The sequence below is a fragment of the Corythoichthys intestinalis genome, chromosome 19, assembly GCF_030265065.1.
Source record: "Corythoichthys intestinalis isolate RoL2023-P3 chromosome 19, ASM3026506v1, whole genome shotgun sequence".
Classification (NCBI taxonomy): Eukaryota; Metazoa; Chordata; class Actinopteri; order Syngnathiformes; family Syngnathidae; genus Corythoichthys; species Corythoichthys intestinalis.
The window spans coordinates 6453672-6473527 of NC_080413.1; the positions used below are offsets into that span (position 1 = coordinate 6453672).

At 36.6% G+C, this 19856-nt stretch overlaps 2 protein-coding genes across 4 annotated transcripts in view; one reads left to right on the top strand and one right to left on the bottom strand.

Moving 5' to 3' along the window:
- Positions 1 to 19856, bottom strand: part of LOC130907589 (exostosin-1) — a 209274-nt gene that overhangs the window by 95234 nt on the left and 94184 nt on the right. The gene's annotated exons all lie outside the window — the stretch shown is intronic.
- LOC130907590 (dicentracin-like) lies at positions 12798 to 19735 on the top strand. 3 transcript variants are annotated; one of them, XM_057822855.1, is made up of 4 exons: positions 12798 to 12944; positions 13109 to 13269; positions 14244 to 14283; positions 19550 to 19735. In XM_057822855.1, exons 2-4 carry the CDS (start codon positions 13140 to 13142, stop codon positions 19611 to 19613), a joined length of 234 nt encoding a protein of 77 aa, XP_057678838.1. In that variant the 5' UTR covers positions 12798 to 12944; positions 13109 to 13139; the 3' UTR covers positions 19614 to 19735. The 3 variants fall into 3 exon arrangements, with proteins under 3 accessions (XP_057678838.1, XP_057678840.1, XP_057678839.1); XM_057822857.1 differs by having other exon boundaries at positions 12816 to 12944; positions 13117 to 13269; XM_057822856.1 differs by having other exon boundaries at positions 12873 to 12944; positions 13094 to 13269.

Below are 19856 nucleotides of genomic sequence, written 5' to 3' on the forward strand. Positions count from 1 at the left end.
AGATTTAAATTATCTTACATTAATTGATGACATAAACAGATGAATATATCTTATGTATTTTAAATGAGACATTTTAATTTTTAACCTAAACTGATAAATATATGTATTTTTAAAATATAATTTTAACAACATTTCTACTCGATTAAAAAATATAAATAAGGACTTTTTCAACAACAAAAAAGTATACATAATAATAATAATGATACAATAATAATACGGTAATAATAATATATAAAATATTGACTCTTTGTTGTTTGTGTAAAAAAAATTGAACTGTTAAAAAATAATAATGAATTTTTTTCCAGTTTTTTTTTTTAATTAAAAAAATGTAGGAAAAATAAATCCATTCTTATTTTGATTGATTAAAAAGACAAACAGTCTGCATTTACTCACCCACTCCACTCCACTCCACTCCACTCACCCACTGCCATTGACGGTGACAGATGTCCAAATCCATTTTAACTGATTGCTGCCAGGCCTCCCAGTCAAAATAGATTGGATGTCCATCACCATCAATGAAAGCAAAGCTAGTCAAAAACTATATTTAGCTAAACAATGTCAATTACTCGATTAATCCTAACTCATATATACAGTGAGGAGCAAAAGTATTTGCACCCCTTGTGATTTTGCAAGTTCCCCTACTTACAAAATTGGTAGAAGTCTGAAATTTCCATCGTAGATGCATTTCCACTCATAGAGACATACCCCTAATTTTCGGACTATAAGCCGCTACTTTTTTCCCTCATTTTGAATCCTGCGGCTTATAGTCCAGTGCGGCTTATTTGTTGATTTATTTGGGTTAATAGGGAACATTTTATTTGACAGCGGCATCATAACACTGTCATAAGAACATAATAATTATGACATGACACTATCATGGACATTACTGAATGCTTATGACAGATGTCAATATGTGTCATGTGGCATATTATTTCACTAACTCCATTTATGTCCAGCCATTCAAAAGTGAGATAATTTGCTGGATGACACTAACCGACCTCTATTATAAGCATTCATTAATGCTTATGACATTGTCATGTAATAATTATGACTGTCATATGACAGTATTATGGCACCACTATCCAAGAAAATGTTACCAAATACCATAACTAGCAGTTAATGAAACAACTGGAACAGTAACTGAAGAAATAATTAGCACAGAACATGAATTTTGATTGCTATTTACATCTGTAACACCGCAATGCATGCTAGGAGGAATGTTGGATGACAACAGTGTTGAAAGCAGGTGGCAGCAGAGGTTGACTGTCTCCCCCAAGGGAGCAGTGATGGCCAAATGAAGCTTTTAGAAACAATAAGGCTTAATAATAATAAGACTTCAAAGCTTAATGGTGGTTCATTTGGTGTCATGACAATCTTTTGGTGTAAACATCCCATAATACAATGAGGACAACTGCGGCTTATAGTCCAGTGCGGCTTATCTATGAACAAATGCCGTTTTCATGTCAAATTTGGTGGGTGGCGGCTTATAGTCAGGTGCGCCTTATAGTCCAGAAATTACAGTAATCTAAAAAGAAATTCCAGAAATCGCATTGTTTGATTTTGTATGAAATCCCTTACCAGACTCATAAGTGTCTACAATCTTCTCTCAGCTCCTTTGATCTCACCATGGTGTTTTCTCTCACCTTAACAGTCAGGGGTACACCTAACTAAATGTGAGGTTTAAATGAGGCAAGCCTCATTCAAAACACTGGGTAAGGATGTTCTAAAAATGAGCACCTGATGTGATATCTATGTGTCTGATTTTAACCATTTTAAGTGGGATTGAATGTGGAGATGTCCTAATTAATTTTTAATTAATTTTTTCTAGGGGTGTCAAACGATTACATTTTTTAATCGAGTTAATTACAGCTTAAAAATTAATTAATCGTAATTAATCGCAATTAATTGCAATTCAAACCATCAATAAAATATGCCGTATTTTTCGGTAAATTATTGTTGGAATGGAAAGATAAGACACAAGATGGATATATACATTCAACATCCTGTACATAAGTACTGTATTTCTTTATTATAACAATAAATCAACAAGATGGCATTACCATTATTAACAATTTGTTAAAGCGATCCATGGATAGAAAGACTTGTAGTTCTTAAAAGATCAATGTTAGTACAAGTTATAGAAATTTTATATTAAAACCCCTCTTCATGTTTTCGTTTTAATAAAATTTGTAAAAATTTTCAATCACAAAATAAACTAGTTGGCCGCCATTGTTGATGACAATAATTACTTACACAATGCTCATGGGTGCTGAAGCCTATGAAATCAGTCGCGCCCAAGCGCCAGCAGAGGGCGGAAAAACTCCGAAAAACACAACAAGTACACATTTCACTGTGCTGTCATTTTAATCTGTTTGAGCTGGGCATTTGTGCGTTAATTGCGTCAAATATTTTAAAAAATTAATTACCGCTCATTAACGCGATAATTTTGACAGCCCCAATTTTTTCACATGACTGTTTTTTCTAATTGGGTGAACTTGCAAAATCACAAACCATTTCTTCACTCGTATATCAAGGCACTACCAACTAGATTCTTGAACTTAGCGACGTCCCACCACTGGCAAGTATAAAAAGAGAAGTTAACATCCGCCACGGTTCAGGCGTCAGCTCAACTCATCGATTACAAGACTTTTTGCCGATTGTTGGGAAGGTGAGCAAAACCACGTACGTGAAATACTTTCAACTTAACTCGAGTTTATTTGTCGTAGGATGAAGTGGACGGCGGTGTTCGTGGTGGCGCTCTTGGTGGTGTTGTTGGCCCAGCCCGGGGAGTGTTTTATTGGGCTGATTGTTCATGGCATTACTCACGGTACTTTTTCAACCCATATACCCCCCCCAACAAATTAACATGATGGAAATTTGTATTTTTAATGAGTATTTTTTTTGTTTTTCAGCTGTGCAAGCGATTCACGGGTAAGATTTATGATGGATGTCCAATTGTATGGGTTTTTCTATGAATTTAAATGAGTTTACAACTTGTAGACATCCAATCCATTTGAAACGGGAGGGTGGCAGCGAATGAACGTTCGTTCATTCGCTGCCACCCTCCTGTTTCAAACGGATTGGACGTCTATGGCCGTCAATGGCAGCCAACGAGTTTAATTCCAGCTGTCCGCTTCCGTCCCGTACAGGCTGATCCACGGGCATGGCGTCCTTGCAGAGCAAGTGGAGCTCGACAAGCGTTCCGTGGAGTCTGTGCCTAACTGAAACATTGCATTGCATTTGTGTCGCTTTTTTGTTTTTAACCTAATTTTTTTTTTAAATGCTTGAAGTGGAAGCGCCATAAGAAAGTGATTTATTTTTTCATGCAATTTGGAATAAAGATGCCACAGCAATGCCACTTGCTTGGTTGTGTCTCTTTTTTTAATGTATAACAAACACAAAATGACACTTCATATCATTTTAGGGTGCTATATCCAAACAGTGGGGCAAATAAGTATTTAGTCAACCACTAATTGTGCAAGTTCTTCGATTTGAAAATGTTAGAGAGGCCTGCAGTAGGCAGTAGGCAGGCTTCACCAGAGTGATAAAAAATCTAAAACAATCAAAAATGGCGAAGCCTGAGAATTCTCGGTTTTCTTTCTGTGCACCAAATGAGCAATTTTTCAATCTGTTGTATTTGGCAGCCCTTTTAATTTTCGTCTTAAGTCTTTTGGATGATAATGCTTACTAGCCGCAGTCATGTTTTATTCATCTCAAAATTTGTTTTTTGTTGACAAAAACTCAAGACTAATTTCATCTGGTTTTAGTCGACGTTTGCTAAAAATGTTTTTGTCTGTAAATTAAATTTTACTCCAAAAATACATTAATTAAGGTTTCAGACTATTTCGAATGAACATTGACAGACGGGCACATATTGTAGCATCTATCTTTAAGGACAACACACCTGGACGCCACGAACTGAAAGTAAAGATGTTGTCCGGGAATTGAAGAGTACGCTCGCCGTTAGCATTAGCCAAATGCTATGGGCCTTAAAATGTAGTATTACAAAAAGTGTTGTAACTACACTGAACAACTTGAAAGCAAATGGACATGTATAAGTAAAATGAGTGACCTTCTGTTGCTTCTGTAGTAATAGCCTAATGTTAACTCAAATGCTATGCTAACGCAAAAAGTTACATACAGTGGGGCAAATAAGTATTTAGTCAACCACTAATTGTGCAAGTTCTTCCACTTGAAAATGTTAGAGTGGCCTGTAATTGTCAACATGGTTAAACCTCAACCATGCGAGACAGAATGTGAAAAAAAAACAGAAAATCACATCGTTTGATTTTGATTTTTAAAGAATTTATTTGCAAATCATGGTGGAAAATAAGTATTTGGTCAATACCAAAAGTTCATCTCAATATTTTGTTATGTACCCTTTGTTGGCAATAACGGAGGCCAAACGTTTTCTGTAACTCTTCACACGCTTTTCACACACTGTTGCTGGTATTTTGGCCCATTCCTCCATGCAGAGCTTCTCTAGCGCAGTGATGTTTTGGGTCTGTCTTTGCTTCAGCAGGGGGACACGTTTGGCAGTGCAGGATTTGAGTCCCTGGCGGTGCATTGTGTAACTGATAGTAGCCTTTGTTACTGTGGTCCCATCTCTCTGTAGGTCATTCACTAGGTCCCCCCGTGTGGTTCTTAGTTTTTTGCTCACTGTTCTGGTTATCACTTTGACGCCACGGGGTTAGATCTTGCATGGAGCCCCAGATTGAGGGAGATTATCCGCTGTCTTGTATGTCTTCCATTTTCTAATAATTGCTCCCACAGTTGATTTCTTTACACCAAGTGTTTTACCTATTGCAGATTCAGGCTTCCCAGCCTAGTGCAGGTCTACAATTTTGTCTCTGGTGCCCTTCGACAGCTCTTTGGTCTTGGCCGTAGTGGAGTTTGGAGTATGACTGGCTCATGGACAGGTGTCTTTTATACTGATAATGAGTTAAAACAGGTGCCATTAATACAGGCGATGAGTGGAGCCTCGTTAGAAGAAGTTAGACCTGTTTGACAGCCAGGAATCTTGCTTGTTTGTAGGTGACCAAATACTTATTTTCCACAATGATTTGCAAATAAAGTCTTTAAAAATCAAACAATGTGGATTTCTGTGTTTTTTTTCCACATTCTGTCTCTCATGGTTGAGGTTTACCCATGTTGACAATTACAGGCCTCTCTAATATTTTCAAGTGGGAGAACTTGCACAATTAGTGGTTGACTAAATACTTATTTGCACCACTGAAAACAGAGCTTTACCGGTGAAAATTCTTGTGAATAAATACTTAAATCCCCAAATTCTATATAGATATGGGCGTGAAACAGTCTCGATTCTTGGTTAAAAGCGAAAAAACAAACAAACAAACAAAAAACGTGCAGTTAGCGTTTATTTTACATGAATATGTCGAAGTACAATGTTAGTCTGTTAGTGAATGTAGCTGATGTAAACAGAAAAAAATCATTGTGAATAAATGCTTAAATCCCCGACTTCTTTATAGATATGGACGTAAAACAGTCTCGATTCTTGGTTAAAAGCAAAAAAAAAAAAAAAAAGAACTTGCAGTTAGCATTTATTTTACATAAATATGTCGAAGTACAATGCTAGTGTGTAAGTGAATGGAGCTAGCGGCCGCGTGATGTAAACAGAGCTTCACCGGTGCAAATTCTTGTGAATAAATGCTTAAATCCCCCAATTTTTTTATAAATATGGACGTAAAACAGTCTCGATTCTTGGTTAAAAGCAAAAAAAAAAACATGCAGTTAGGATATATTTCACGTAAATATTGCGAACTATGATGCTAATGCAATAGCGGCTAATTTCTCCCACTGACTTTTTTCACAACGTTTCAAAATCCATTCACTAACAAACTAGCATTGTACTACGGCATGTTTACGTCAAATAAACGCTAATCGCACAGTTTTTTTGCTTTTAACCAAGAATCGAGATTGTTTTATATCCATATGTATAAAGAATAGGGATATAAAGGAAGAATGTGACCGAATGTGAAAAATTCAATGTTCAACGCCAATGTCAAAATAAAAGCAGATGATTCTGTACATACAGTATTAAAGATGTCCCGATCGATCGGGATGCTGATCACGTCATTTTCAAAAGTATCGGAATCGGCTAAAAAATATCGGACATGCCTTTTTTTAATATATATATATTTTAATAAAACCGTTTTCTAATTGTATTTAACGTTACAGACAAAATGTCTTACATTCATCCAGAGTCTTTAGTTTTTGGCTTAAAGTAGGGCTATCAAATTTATCGCGTAAACGGCGGTAATTAATTTTTTTTAACTAATCACGTTAAAATATATAATGCAGTTAACGCATGCGCTGCACGACCCACTCACACATTGTCGCGTTCAATCTATAATGGCGCCGTTTTACCTATATATAGAGCTAACAGGCAGCGTAAAATAAGTAGAGAGAATTTTGGCAGTCTTTGGAGCCTCTTTTTAATTGGCTAAAGCCTTAAAACCCCTCTCTCAACAATTAGAAATATCGTGGGAAGCAATGTGGGGAAGTACGGTAGTGGTTGATCTTTTCCTTAACACCCTATTTTACTTCCCAACGCAGAGAAGATATATCAATTGGTGCCACTACGCACAGTCATGGTTGCACTTCCCATCATGCATTTGGGCAGAACCGTTAAATGGCTACAGTATCATTTACTGAAAGCTCAACAAATACACTAGATGGCAATATTTAGTCACAATATACAAAGTTATCCTAACTACAAGTCTTTCTATCCGTGGATCCCTCTCACAGAAAGAATGTTAATAATGTAAATGCCATCTTGAGGATTTATTGTCATAATAAACAAATACAGTACTTATGTACTGTATGTTGAATGTATATACTCTATATAGATATACTGTATATAGTTTTATTCATTTTTTTCTTAATGCATTGCCAATGTTTATATGATCGGGAAAAATTATCGGGAATGATTGGAACTGAATCGGGAGCAAAAAAAAAAGCAATCGGGAAATATCGGGATAAACGATCGGGATCGGATCGGGAGCAAAAAAACATGATCGGAACAACCCTATACAGTATCAATGAACTGAAACGTGCCTGTCAGGCAGAACAACCCCTCGGGTCGGATTGGCGCCAAAGTGGTCCGCGGGCGTTATTCTTGACACTACTGATCTAGAACTTAGCGACCTCCCACCTCCAGCATGTCTAAAAAGAGAAGTTAAACATCCGCCACTGTTCAGTCGACAGCTCAACTCACCGATTGCAAGACTTTTTTGCCGATTGTTGAGAAGGTGAGGAAAAACCTTGTACGCTAAATACTTTCATCTTACCTCGAGTTTATTTAACGTAGGATGAAGTGGACGGCGGTGTTCCTGGTGGTGCTCTTGGTGGTGTTGTTGGCCCAGCCCGGGGAGTGTTTCATTGGGCTGCTCGTTCACGGGATTTCTCACGGTACTTTTTTGACCAAAAAAACCCCCCAACAAATTAACATGATCGTATTTTTAATAACTACTTTTTTTTTTTGCTGTGTTTTTTTAGTTGCAAATGCGATTCACGGGTAAGATTTATTATGGACGTCCAATTGTATGGCTTTTCTGCTACGAATTTAAATGAGTTTACAACTTGTAGACGTCCAATCCGTTTGAAGCGGGAGGGTGGCAGCGAATGAACGTTCGCTGCCTGTTAGCGCTTCAAACGAATTGGACGTCTATGGCTGTCAATGGCAGCCAACGATTTTAATTCCAGCTGTCCGCTTCCGTCACGTACAGGCTGATCCACGGGAATGGCGTCCTTGCAGAGCAAGTGGAGCTCGACAAGCGTTCCGTGGAGTCTGTGCCTAACTGAAACAGTTCGCTCGCATTGCATTTCTGTCGCTTTTTGTTTTTAACCTAATAAAAAAAAATAATAACAACAATAAATGCCTATTACAAGAAAGTGATTTTATCGCTTGATGCAATTTGGAATAAAGCTGCAATGTCACTTGCTTAGTTGTGTCTCTTTTTAAATGTTTAACAAACACAAAATGACACATTTTAGGGTGTTTTATCCAAATCTGACCTTATTTTTCCCCTGTATATTCTTATTGTTTTTGTTTTTTTGTCAAATCAGATTACAATTTTTGTGCAGTGGAAAAGTATTGCATGGCAATATTTTTAGCAAAGTGGATTATTAGCTTGTGCCTTAAAAATAGCTGAAAAGTAACAATATGTAGCTAAATAATGCGCTGCTAAAGCGCTCTAATTTATAAAGATTAATCAACTACAACAAGCTAATGTATTCAGAAATATGTACTGTAACTATGCACAAATGTGAAAATTGCTATTTAAGTGAAAATATTAGGGCTGTCAAACGATTAAAATTTGTAATCGAGTTAATTTCAGCTTAAAAATTAATTAATCGTAATTAATTGCAATTAATCGCAATTCAAACCATCTATAAAATATGCCATATTTTTCTGTAAATTATATATATATTCTGTAAAATAAATTGTTGGAATGGAAAGATAAGACACAAGATGGATATATACATTCAACATATGGTACATAAGGGCTAGTGGGCATTTCACTCTACTGTCATTTAAATCTGTCTATGCTGTCCTCACTCCGAAGCGTCTACTTTTTCGAAAGCTAGACAGCTAGTGAACGACGCCTTAATAATTAGACTTCTTCCTTTTTCATCTGATTTATTAATAAAATAGCCTCAAACCATTGTCCTATTTAGACCGTCGTAAAACTACAAAATAAAAGTACACAAGCATTGCATCAGCAACAACGTTAGCTTAGCACGCTATACAGGTTCACTAAACATAAACAAAAAGTGTCTCATACAAAAAATATAACATTTTGCTTACTAACATAATATGTACATTCTTTATAACAACCATACTTACGGACAAATCTTGTCCAAGGATCATAAACACAACATTATCAGCCCGAGACGTCGTGCAGCCATAATGAACGGGCAAGAAAACAATAAACCATGTCGCAAAGCGACCACAAGAGTTCGCTGTTGGACAGCACAAAAAGCCTTGCTGTAAAACTTACCAAAAGGCAGAATACTTTCTGAGCAGGACATGTGCGTTAATTGCGTCAAATATTTTAACGTGATTAATTTAAAAAATGAATTACCGCGCGTTAACGCGATAATTTTGACAGCCCTAGAAAATATATAAACAATCTGTATAAAAAAAACTACAAATATAAGAGTATCGAAAATGCCTATTGCATAGAAACTAAAGCATGATGGCAGATTTAAAATCAGCGACTTAAAAATCATGTAAATGAAAGAAAAAAATGTTGGCTAGAGTAACTACTGCCATCTGTATCATGAAAAATTTTTCTAGTGATAATATTTGTCAAAATAATAGCAACAACAATCGGGAAAATGTGCTGCAGTGTTGCTGAAGTGCTCCAATTTGGAAAATTAAACAACTTTAACAAGCTAATGTTCAAAATTATTCAGAAATATGTAGAAAACTGTGCAAAAGACTGAAAAGTTCAGCTGGCATTGGGTGAAAATATATAAAGAATCTGTATAAAAAAACACCATAAGAGTATCAAAAATGTTAATTGCATAGAAACTAAAGCATACAGAGGGGGAAATTATGGCATATTTGAAATCAGCAATGCAAATTTGTATAGAATTAGCTTTAAAAAAAAATCATGCAAATACAAAAAATGTTGGCTAGTGTAACCTCTACCAACTGTATCATGTTCAATTTAATAAAAATTTGTTTTAGTAAAAGAAAGTTGATAGAAATACAAAATAATTAGGGTTGTTCCGATCATGATTTTTTTGTTCCCTATCCGATCCCGATCGTTTGAGTATCTGCCGATCCCGATATTTCCTTATCCGATTGCTTTTTTTTTTTTTGCTCCCGATTCAATTCCAATCATTCCCGATAATATACATTTTGGCAATGCATTAAGAAAAAAATGAATAAAACTCGGACGAATATTTACATTCAACATACAGTACATAAGTAATGTATTTGTTTATTATGACAATAAATCCTCAAGATGGCATTTACATTATTAACATTCTTTCTGTGAGAGGAATCCAGGGTCATAGAAAGACTTGTAATTCTTAAAGGATAAATGTGACTTTGTATATTGACTAAATATTGCCATCTTGTGTATTTGTTGAGCTTTCAGTAAATGATACTGTAACCATTTAACTGTTCTGCCCAAATGCATGATGGGAAGTGGAACCATTACTGTGCGTAGTGGCACCAATTGATATATCTTCTCTGCGTTGGGAAGTAACATAGGGTGTTAAGGAAAAGATCAACCACTGGTTCTTCCCCACATTGCTTCCCACGACATTTCTAATTGTTGAGAGAGGGATTTGAGGCTTTAGCCAATTAAAAAGAGGCTCCAAAGACTGCAAAATTATTTCTACTCATTTTACGCTGCCTATAAGCTCTATATACAAGTAAAACGGCGCCATAATAGATTGAACGCGACAATGCGTGAGTGCGTCGTGCAGCGCATGCGTTAATTGCATTAAATATTTTAACATGATTAATTAATTAAAAAAAAAAAAAAAATTTGTGCCGTTTACGCGATAAATTTGATAGCCCTATTTTAAGCCAAAACTAAAGACTCTGGATGAATGTAAGACATTTCGTCTGTAACGTTAAATACAATTAGCAGACGATTTTATTAAAAAAAAAAAAAAAAAAAAAAATTAAAAGGCATGTCCGATATTTTTTTGCCGATTCCGATACTTTGAAAATGACGTGATCGGACCCGATCGAACATCTTTGAAAATAATTATTAATAATTGATAATTGAAAACACAGTCAATTATAGTATATCTTGTTATATACAGTGCCTTGCAAAAGTATTCGGCCCCCTTGAATCTTGCAACCTTTCGCCACATTTCAGGCTTCAAACATAAAGATATGAAATTTAATTTTTTTGTCAAGAATCAACAACAAGTGGGACACAATCGTGAAGTGGAACAACATTTATTGGATAATTTAAACTTTTTTTAACAAATAAAAAACTGCCGTCCTTCCAAACTTTATTCTCAAACAAGGAGAAAACTGATCAGATATGCAGCCAAGAGGCCCATGATCACTCTGGATGAACTGCAGAGATCTACAGCTGAGGTGGGAGAGTCTGTCCATAGGACAACAATCAGTCGTACACTGCACAAATCTGGCCTTTATGGAAGAGTGGTAAGAAGAAAGCCATTTCTCAAAGATATCCATAAAAAGTCTCGTTTAAAGTTTGCCACAAGCCACCTGGGAGACACACCAAACATGTGGAAGAAGGTGCTCTGGTCAGATGAAACCAAAATTGACCTTTTTGGCCACAATGCAAAACGATATGTTTGGCTTAAAAGCAACACAGCTCATCACCCTGAACACACCATCCCCACTGTCAAACATGGTGGTGGCAGCATCATGGTTTTGGCCTGCTTTTCTTCAGCAGGGACAGGGAAGATGGTTAAAATTGACGGGAAGATGGATGCAGCCAAATACAGGAACATTCTGGAAGAAAACCTGTTGGTATCTGCACAAGACCTGAGACTGGGACGGAGATTTATCTTCCAACAGGACAATGATCCAAAACAAAGCCAAATCTACAATGGAATGCTTCAAAAATAAACGTATCCAGGTGTTAGAATGGCCAAGTCAAAGTCCAGACCTGAATCCAATCGAGAATCTGTGGAAAGAGCTGAAGACTGCTGTTCACAAACACTCTCCATCCAACCTCACTGAGTTCGAGCTGTTTTGCAAGGAAGAATGGGCAAGAATGTCAGTCTCTCGATATGCAAAATTGATAGAAACATACCCCAAGCAACTTGCAGCTGTAATTGGAGAAAAAGGTGGCGCTACAAAGTATTAACGCAAGGGGGCCGAATAATATTGCACGCCCAGCTTTTCAGTTTTTTATTTGTTACAAAAGTTTAAATTATCCAATAAATTTTGTTCCACTTCACGATTGTGTCCCACTTGTTGTTGATTCTTGACAAAAATTTTTTTTTTTATATATCTTTATGTTTGAAGCCTGAAATGTGGCGAAAGGTTGCAAGGTTCAAGGGGGCCGAATACTTTTGCAAGGCACTGTATATTTTATAGGGCTGTCAAACGATTAAAATTTTTAATCGAGTTAATTACAGCTTAAAAATTAATTAATTGTTATTAATCGCAATTCAAACCATCCATAAAATATGCCATATTTTTCTGTAAATTATGATATTTACATTCAACATACGGTACATAAGTACTGTATTTGTTTATTGTAACAATAAATCAACAAGATGGCATCAACATTATTAACATTCTGTTAAAGCGATCCAGGGATAGAAAGACTTGTAGTTCTTAAAAGATAAATGTTAGTACAAGTTATAGAAATTATTTTATTAAAACCCTCATAATGTTTTCATTTTAATAAAATTTGTAACATTTTCAATCAAAAAATAAACTAGTAGCCCGCCATTGTTGATGTCAATAATTACACAATGCTCATGGGTGCTGAAGCCCATAAAATCAGTCGCACCCAAGCTCCAGCAGAGAGCGACAAAACTCCCAAAAACACAAGTAACAAGTGAACATTGCACTGTGCTGTCATTTTAAGCTTTTTGAGCGGGGCATGTGCGTTAATTGCGTCAAATATTTTAACGTAATTAATTCAAAAAATTAATTACCGCCCGTTAACGCAATAATTTTGACAGCCCTAATATTTTTAAAACATTCTTTAAAGTAAAAACTTGTGAAATTCCCTTTTCTAGTTCCTCAACATCAAGGTGTCGATGTCTGATAAACTCCGCGACATGACCGCAAGCAGAACTTCTGCCTAGTGTCCAAAACCCCGCTTGATGGTGAGAGATCTTTAGCTTTAGTAACCGGAACGATTACAAAGTCAAAAAAAGTCGGCCCATTTAAACAAAACAGCATTCAAACGGCCCATTCGCTGAATTTACCTTGTCCGAGTTCATCTCTTCGTCAAAAGGTAACGACAAAACATCATTTGCATGAACTGGTACTAGAATTTGTGATATAATCTTAAAGACCGTGATCTGTAAAAGCTGCACAATTCTTTTTTGACATCACAAAAACCTGATAGTTTAAGTGTGGGTTTCATATTTATAGTAGCTTCAGTATTTTCTTGTCTAGAAGTACAGATACGAGCTGTGACTTTCCAACCATGAAGTTTGTCACACTCTTCCTGGTGTTGTCGCTGGTGGTGCTCATGGCCGAGCCCGGTGAGTGTTTCTGGAAACATATGTGGAGAGGTGCTAAGGCGATTTACCAAGGGGCCAAGGCGGGATATAGAGGTAAATGGCTGCTTTATTTACGGAAACGCTTTCAAACTCTGGGTTTGCATCAACTAGTTTTGACTAATAATTTTAATTTTTTAACACTGTCATAATATATTACTTGTATAAAACTACATGACTGATATAGGAAAAAAATTACAACAAAGTTGCTGTAAAAGTTTATTCAAAATTTTATTCAATGAATTTATACAATAAGCTAGAGGAGGATTTAGAGAGGAAATTTCCGCCAAAGCAGCCAAATTCAAAGCAATGCCATATTTGGACACGCTAAGAATGAATTTCTCTGCTCATCATATCAAATACACTGCAAATTTGAGTTAAATAGACTAATCCATGATCATGTTTCATTCATATTCATTTTCTGACCTTTGACCTCATGACCCCAAAATTTAATGACCTTTTCGGTATCATTTTACAAACATATCCACAAATATTTCCTCATAAAAAACAACAACAACAACTACAACAAACAAACAAACAAACAAAAAACTAATAAAAACTAATTAATATTGTACATATTGTTATTTTTGTATTTTAATGTATTTCATTATATAAAAAAATATCTCAATTAAAACAGAAAAAACTGCATTGTTCTCTATTTTAAATGTTTATGATTCCTTATATATTCGGTATTATATAACATATGCATTTACATAGTATTATGAATTATTTACCATAACCAGAGCATAATTCTAATTGTATTCATTTTAATTTGTATTAACTTTCTTCTTATTAACAATTTTAATAATTCATAATATTATTTTTTTTTAAAAATTTTCCCAAGTATCGTTACAAAATCATTCGGTTGAGACCATCACATTTTGGGTCGCCTTTATACCAAATATTAATATTATGGTCGATAAGACAAAAAAGGTCATGGCCTCCTACTTGTTTTTATTTTTTTCCTGACTACCAAAAAAAAAAAAAAAAAAAGCCAGACATGTTTGACGTTTGTTTGTTTTTTCCCTCAGCTCACAAAGCCCTAATCCGTGAGGAAGCAAGGATTGCCATGTAAGCATGTGATTTGTGTTAAAATGCAAATTCAAAAGTGCCATTTCTTTCAAAATTGCGTCCGAACACGTCAAAACAGAAATGCTGTGAAGTGGTAACTGCACTCCTAATTTGAAAATATGAAGTCAAAGTGAAAATTGCTAATTCTTTCAATGTCAAAAAATAGAAACATGCAACAGGAGACATGCCAAAGTTGGCCTTTTTTTTTTTTTGGGCAAAACACCAAAGTCAGAAAATCAATCAATCAATCAATCAACTTTATTTGTATAGCACATTTAAAAATCCGCCAAGGAGACCAAAGTGCTTTACATAGCATAACACAGCAAAATAAGTCAACTTTGAAAGATAAAACAAACACATAAAATAAAATGAATAAAAGACAAGGTCATAAACTGTCATTGCACATTAAAAGCTGAAGAAAAATAAAATGTTTTAAGACGTGATTTAAAATCCGTAAGTGAAGGGGCCTGTCTAATAGTAAGTGGTAATTGGTTCCACAGCCTGGGCGCCATCACCGCAAATGCACGGTCACCCCTAAGCTTCAGCCTTGATCTTGGGACTACTAGAAGCAGGTGGTCAGCCAGTGGCGCCACCACGGGGTGGCCAGGGGTGGCAACGGCCACCCCTATAAATTGGTTGGCCACCCCACTGGCCACCCCGCTTGCCAGTATATCATTAGATTGTTGTCGCATCAGTTATGCATTTCATCCCAAATGAATGCATTTAGTTTGTTTTGTCAAATGTAGGGCTGTCAAATTTATCGCGTTAATGGGCGGTAATTAATTATTTTTAATAAATCACATGAAAATATTTATCGCAATTAACGCATTCGCGGTACGACTCATTCACGCATTGCCGCAAACAGCCTACAATGGCGCCGTTTAACTTATATACAGAGATAAGAGGCAGTGTCAAGTGAGTGGAGTAGATACAAGTATTCATTGGGGCCGTGCTTTTAATTGGCAAAAGCTTTGTCATCTCTCCCACAGCAACTATAAATATTGTGGGAAGCGACGTGGGGAAGAATGACAGGAGTTGATATCTTTCTTAACACCCTGTAGTGTACCCAATGTAGAGAAGATATAGCATTTGCAGCCACCACACACAGTCATGGTTGCACCACTTCCCATCATGCATTTGGGCAGAACAGTTAAGTCGCTACAGTATCATTTACTGAAAGCTCAACAAATACACTAGAAGGCAATATTTAGTCACAATATACAAACTCACATTTATCCTTTAAGAATTACAAGTCTTTCTATCTGTGGATCCCTTTCACAGAAAGAATGTTAATAATGTTAATGCCATCTTGTGGATTTATTGTTATAATAAACAAATACAGTACTTATGTACAGTATGTTGAATGGAGATATCCGTCTTGTCTTATCTTTCCATTCCAATAATAATTTACAGAAAAATATGGCATATTTTAGAGATGGTTTCAATTGCGATTCATTTTTAAACTGTAATGAACTCGGTTAAAAATTTTAATCGTTTGACAGCCCTAGTTAAATGTACACCATATGCCTAATATATACATAACACAATAAAACAGAATTGTTGTGGAACTCAAAATGTTGACTGGACAGTTATGGACTATACACATTGAATCATTAGTAACATCAAATATTACACAATACACCAAAGTATATCAGTAGCTGTGTCCTTAAGTCTTTCTGATAGTTTTCCCCTGACCTTTTTACTGCAATAATATAATGAAAACCTGAAATTATGGCTTTTAGTTTTGGCCACCCCAAGATTTTAAGTGGCCCCATCTGGCCACCCCTATGAAAAATTTCTGGAGGCGCCACTGTGGTCAGCTGATCTGAGGGTTCTGGTTGGACTGTAAGGCTGAAGCAGTTCTGATAGATATGGCGGCGCAAGATTATTCAAACATTTAAAAGCAAATAATAATATCTTAAAATGTATTCGATAATGTACCGGGAGCCAGTGAAGAGATGCTAAAATCGGGGGTGATATTTTCGCGCCTGCGGGTTCTAGTTAGGAGTGGCAGACGGGCCAGTGCCGCCTGACCGACACCTGCATACAAAGAATTACCATAATCCATCCGAGTTATGACAAAAGCATGAATCAATTTTTCCATATCAGAGCGTGAAACAATAGATTTCACCTTAGCAATCTGGCGAAGCTGATAAAAACAGTCCCGTACAACACAAGAAATCTGCTTCTCAAATTTAAAATCAGAATCAAATTGGACCCCTAGATTTTTGACATAATTCTTAAGAAACGGAGACAATGAACCGAGGTCAACATTCAGGGAGGCCTGGCTACTTGGTTTGAACACCATGACTTCAGACTTGCTGTCATTCAAACTTAAAAAATTACATGAGAGCCATGACTTTATATCGTTGAGGCATTCAATAAGTTGACAGAAAGTGCCATTTTGCGCCATTGGAAAATAGATCTGACAGTCATCAGCATACAAATGAAATAAAACACCATGTTTCCTAAAAACAGAACCAAGAGGCAATAAATAAAGCGAAAATAAAAGAGGGCCGAGAACAGATCCCTGGGGAACCCCGTGTGGAAGCGATGCCTTTTTGGACATGAAATTGCCCATTCATTTAGGTAAGACTTAAACCATTCAAGAGCGACACCTTGAATACCCACACTGTGTTCAAGACGAGAAATTAAAATCTCATGGTCTACGGTATCAAATGCTGCAGATAAATCTAAAAGAACTTAAACAACAAACTTGCCAGAGTCTGTTGCCAGAAGTATGTCATTTGATACTCTTAAAAGTGCCGACTCAGTGCTGTGGAAGGATTTAAAACCAGACTGGAATGGTTCCGAAATCTGGTTTTCTTCAAGGAATGGTAGCAGCTGACTATAGATAACCTTTTCTAGTATTTTAGAAATATATGGAAGATGAGAAATGGGCCTAAAATTTGAACAGAGGGTGGAATCTAGGCCTCTTTTCTTCAATAAAGGTTCTACTACTGCATGCTTAAAGTCACATGGCAAAGTGGTGAAATACAGGCTCTAGTTGAAAATGACTAATAACTCCCTGATACAACTTTCAATCTTTTTCATATTTGGCATGTACGTGATGTATCCCAGCCTGAACTCGACTGCATTGAAATATTCCCCATTAGGCCTGGCGCCCCCTGCTGGGAACAGGAAATGGCCTTTTTTACAAGACCGACTAATCCTGGAAGGGGGAAAAAAATCAATTGACCTCAAACCTGTTTTAAGGGAGCCTTAAGACTTGTGTTCAGGTGCCTGATGAAAAATATTGATAGAAGTAGAGGGGTCCAAACAGGAAAGTGAAAATGACTGTCCCTGTTTTGTCTTGCCACAAATTTTTGAATAGTCATAACTTGGCAAACATACAACTTATCTGCGCCAAACATCCCGTGCTTGGTAAGACTCGTACCCTGAAGGGTCCGGTATGGCTAAATCGCATCAATGCTACAGCGCCAACTAGTGGCAACAGAAAGTCACTCATTTTACTTATACATGTCCAGTTATTTTCAGGTTGGTCATTGTAGTTTCAAGACCTTTTGTAATACAACATTTTAAGGCTCATGTCCACATGTCTTTTGCCATGACGACGCTTTGTTCGTCATTAAAAGAAGTACACTTTTTCAAAAACTTAGCCAGATTATAGAGCTACGGAATTTGGCACACTTGGTCGAATTGGCCCAATTAGAAGATTAATTTATGTTTTGAGTAAAGGCATGGCTGCACAGCTCAGGAGCGCCTCCTTTTTTGTAGTAGTCTCTCCAATAGGTTTTTTTTCTCCTAGGTGTGTGAATGTATTTCTAATAGGGCTGTTCCGATCATGTTTTTTTTGCTCCCGATCCGATCGTTTTAGTTTGAGTATCTGCTGATCTCGATATTTCCCGATCCGATTGCTTTTTTTTTTTTGCTCCCGATTCAATTCCAATCATTCCCGATAATTTTTCCCGATCATATACATTTTGGCAATGCATTAAGAAAAAAAAGAATAAAACTCGGACGAATATATACATTCAACATACAGTACATAAGTACTGTATTTGTTTATTATGACAATAAATCCTCAAGATGGCATTTACGTTATTAACATTCTTTCTGTGAGAGGGATCCACGGATAGAAAGACTTGTAATTCTTAAAGGATAAATGTGACTTTGTATATTGTGACTAAATATTGCCATCTAGTGTATTTGTTGAGCTTTCAGTAAATGATACTGTAGCCATTTAACTGTTCTGCCCAAATGCATGATGGGAAGTGCAACCATGACTGTGCGTAGTGGCACCAATTGATATATCTTCTCTGCATTGGAAAGTAACATAGGGTGTTAAGGAAAAGATCAACCACTACCGTTCTTTCCCACATTGCTTCTCACGATATTTCTAATTATTGACAGAGGGATTTTAATGCTTTAGCCAATTAAAAAGAGGCTCCAAAGACTGCCAAAACTCTCTCTACTCATTTTACGCTGCCTGTTAGCTCTATATATAGGTAAAACAGCGCCATTATAGATTGAACGCGACAATGCATGAGTGGGTTGTGCAGCGCATGCGTTAATTGCATTAAATATTTAAACATGATTAATTAAAAAAAAAAAATTACCGCCGTTTACGCGATAAATTTGATAGCCCTTCTTTAAGCCAGAACTAAAGACTCTGGATGAATGTAAGACATTTTGTCTGTAACTTTAAATACAATTAGAAAACGATTTAATTAAAATATATATATATATATTAAAAGAAGGCATGTCCAATATTTTTTTGCCGATTCCGATACTTTGAAAATGACGTGATCGGACCCGATCGAGCGGGACATCTTTAATTTCTAATCCCAAAAAAAGAGGCGGGTTTCGAGGATGTTAGGTTCTCATGAGAGGATTAGAGGGGTACGATCTGCCACCACCTCAACCTGCGTACCGTCCAAGTTTGCGTGACGTCCGAGTTGCGCCAAACTGCGAGGGCCCGTTCAGTCCTGCAAGTTTATTTTTGTTGTTTGTTTTATTGCTTTACAACTTTTAATGACAGCATTTTACCGGCAAAGTCTTAATTTTTTGGGGAGGGGGCTAAACTGGAATTAAACTTTTTTGCTGCAACTGACGGCCATAGACGTCCAGTCCATTTGAAGTGGGAGGGATGGCAGCGAATGAACGATGTTCATTCACTGCGATGTTCATTCGCTGCCATCCCTCCCACTTCAAATGGACTGGACGTCTACAACTGATAAGCTCAATTGTTGTATCGCCATATCATGACATCATTGTTTTAACAATCATCCTTCTCTTTCTCCAGGGAGAACAGTCACATGGACCATTACCCGCGAGAGAAGGAGCAATACCTCATCGTCGACAAATAAACACGACGCGCAAACAGAATACGAGCATACAAGCTTGCTAGCTAATAAATTTGCGCACTTCTTCAACACCTTTTGCCTTGATGCTCATTGCCGCCTGCTAAATAAAGCAAATCTGAAAACGAGTCATGCTTTTTATCACTTTGCCACTCCGAACTCAATAAAACAAACACGAAGAAGGCCTGGTAGGAGGTAACATTTGCTTTGCGCGCACAAATCGATCGGAAACGAGAGCCCCGTCGAATC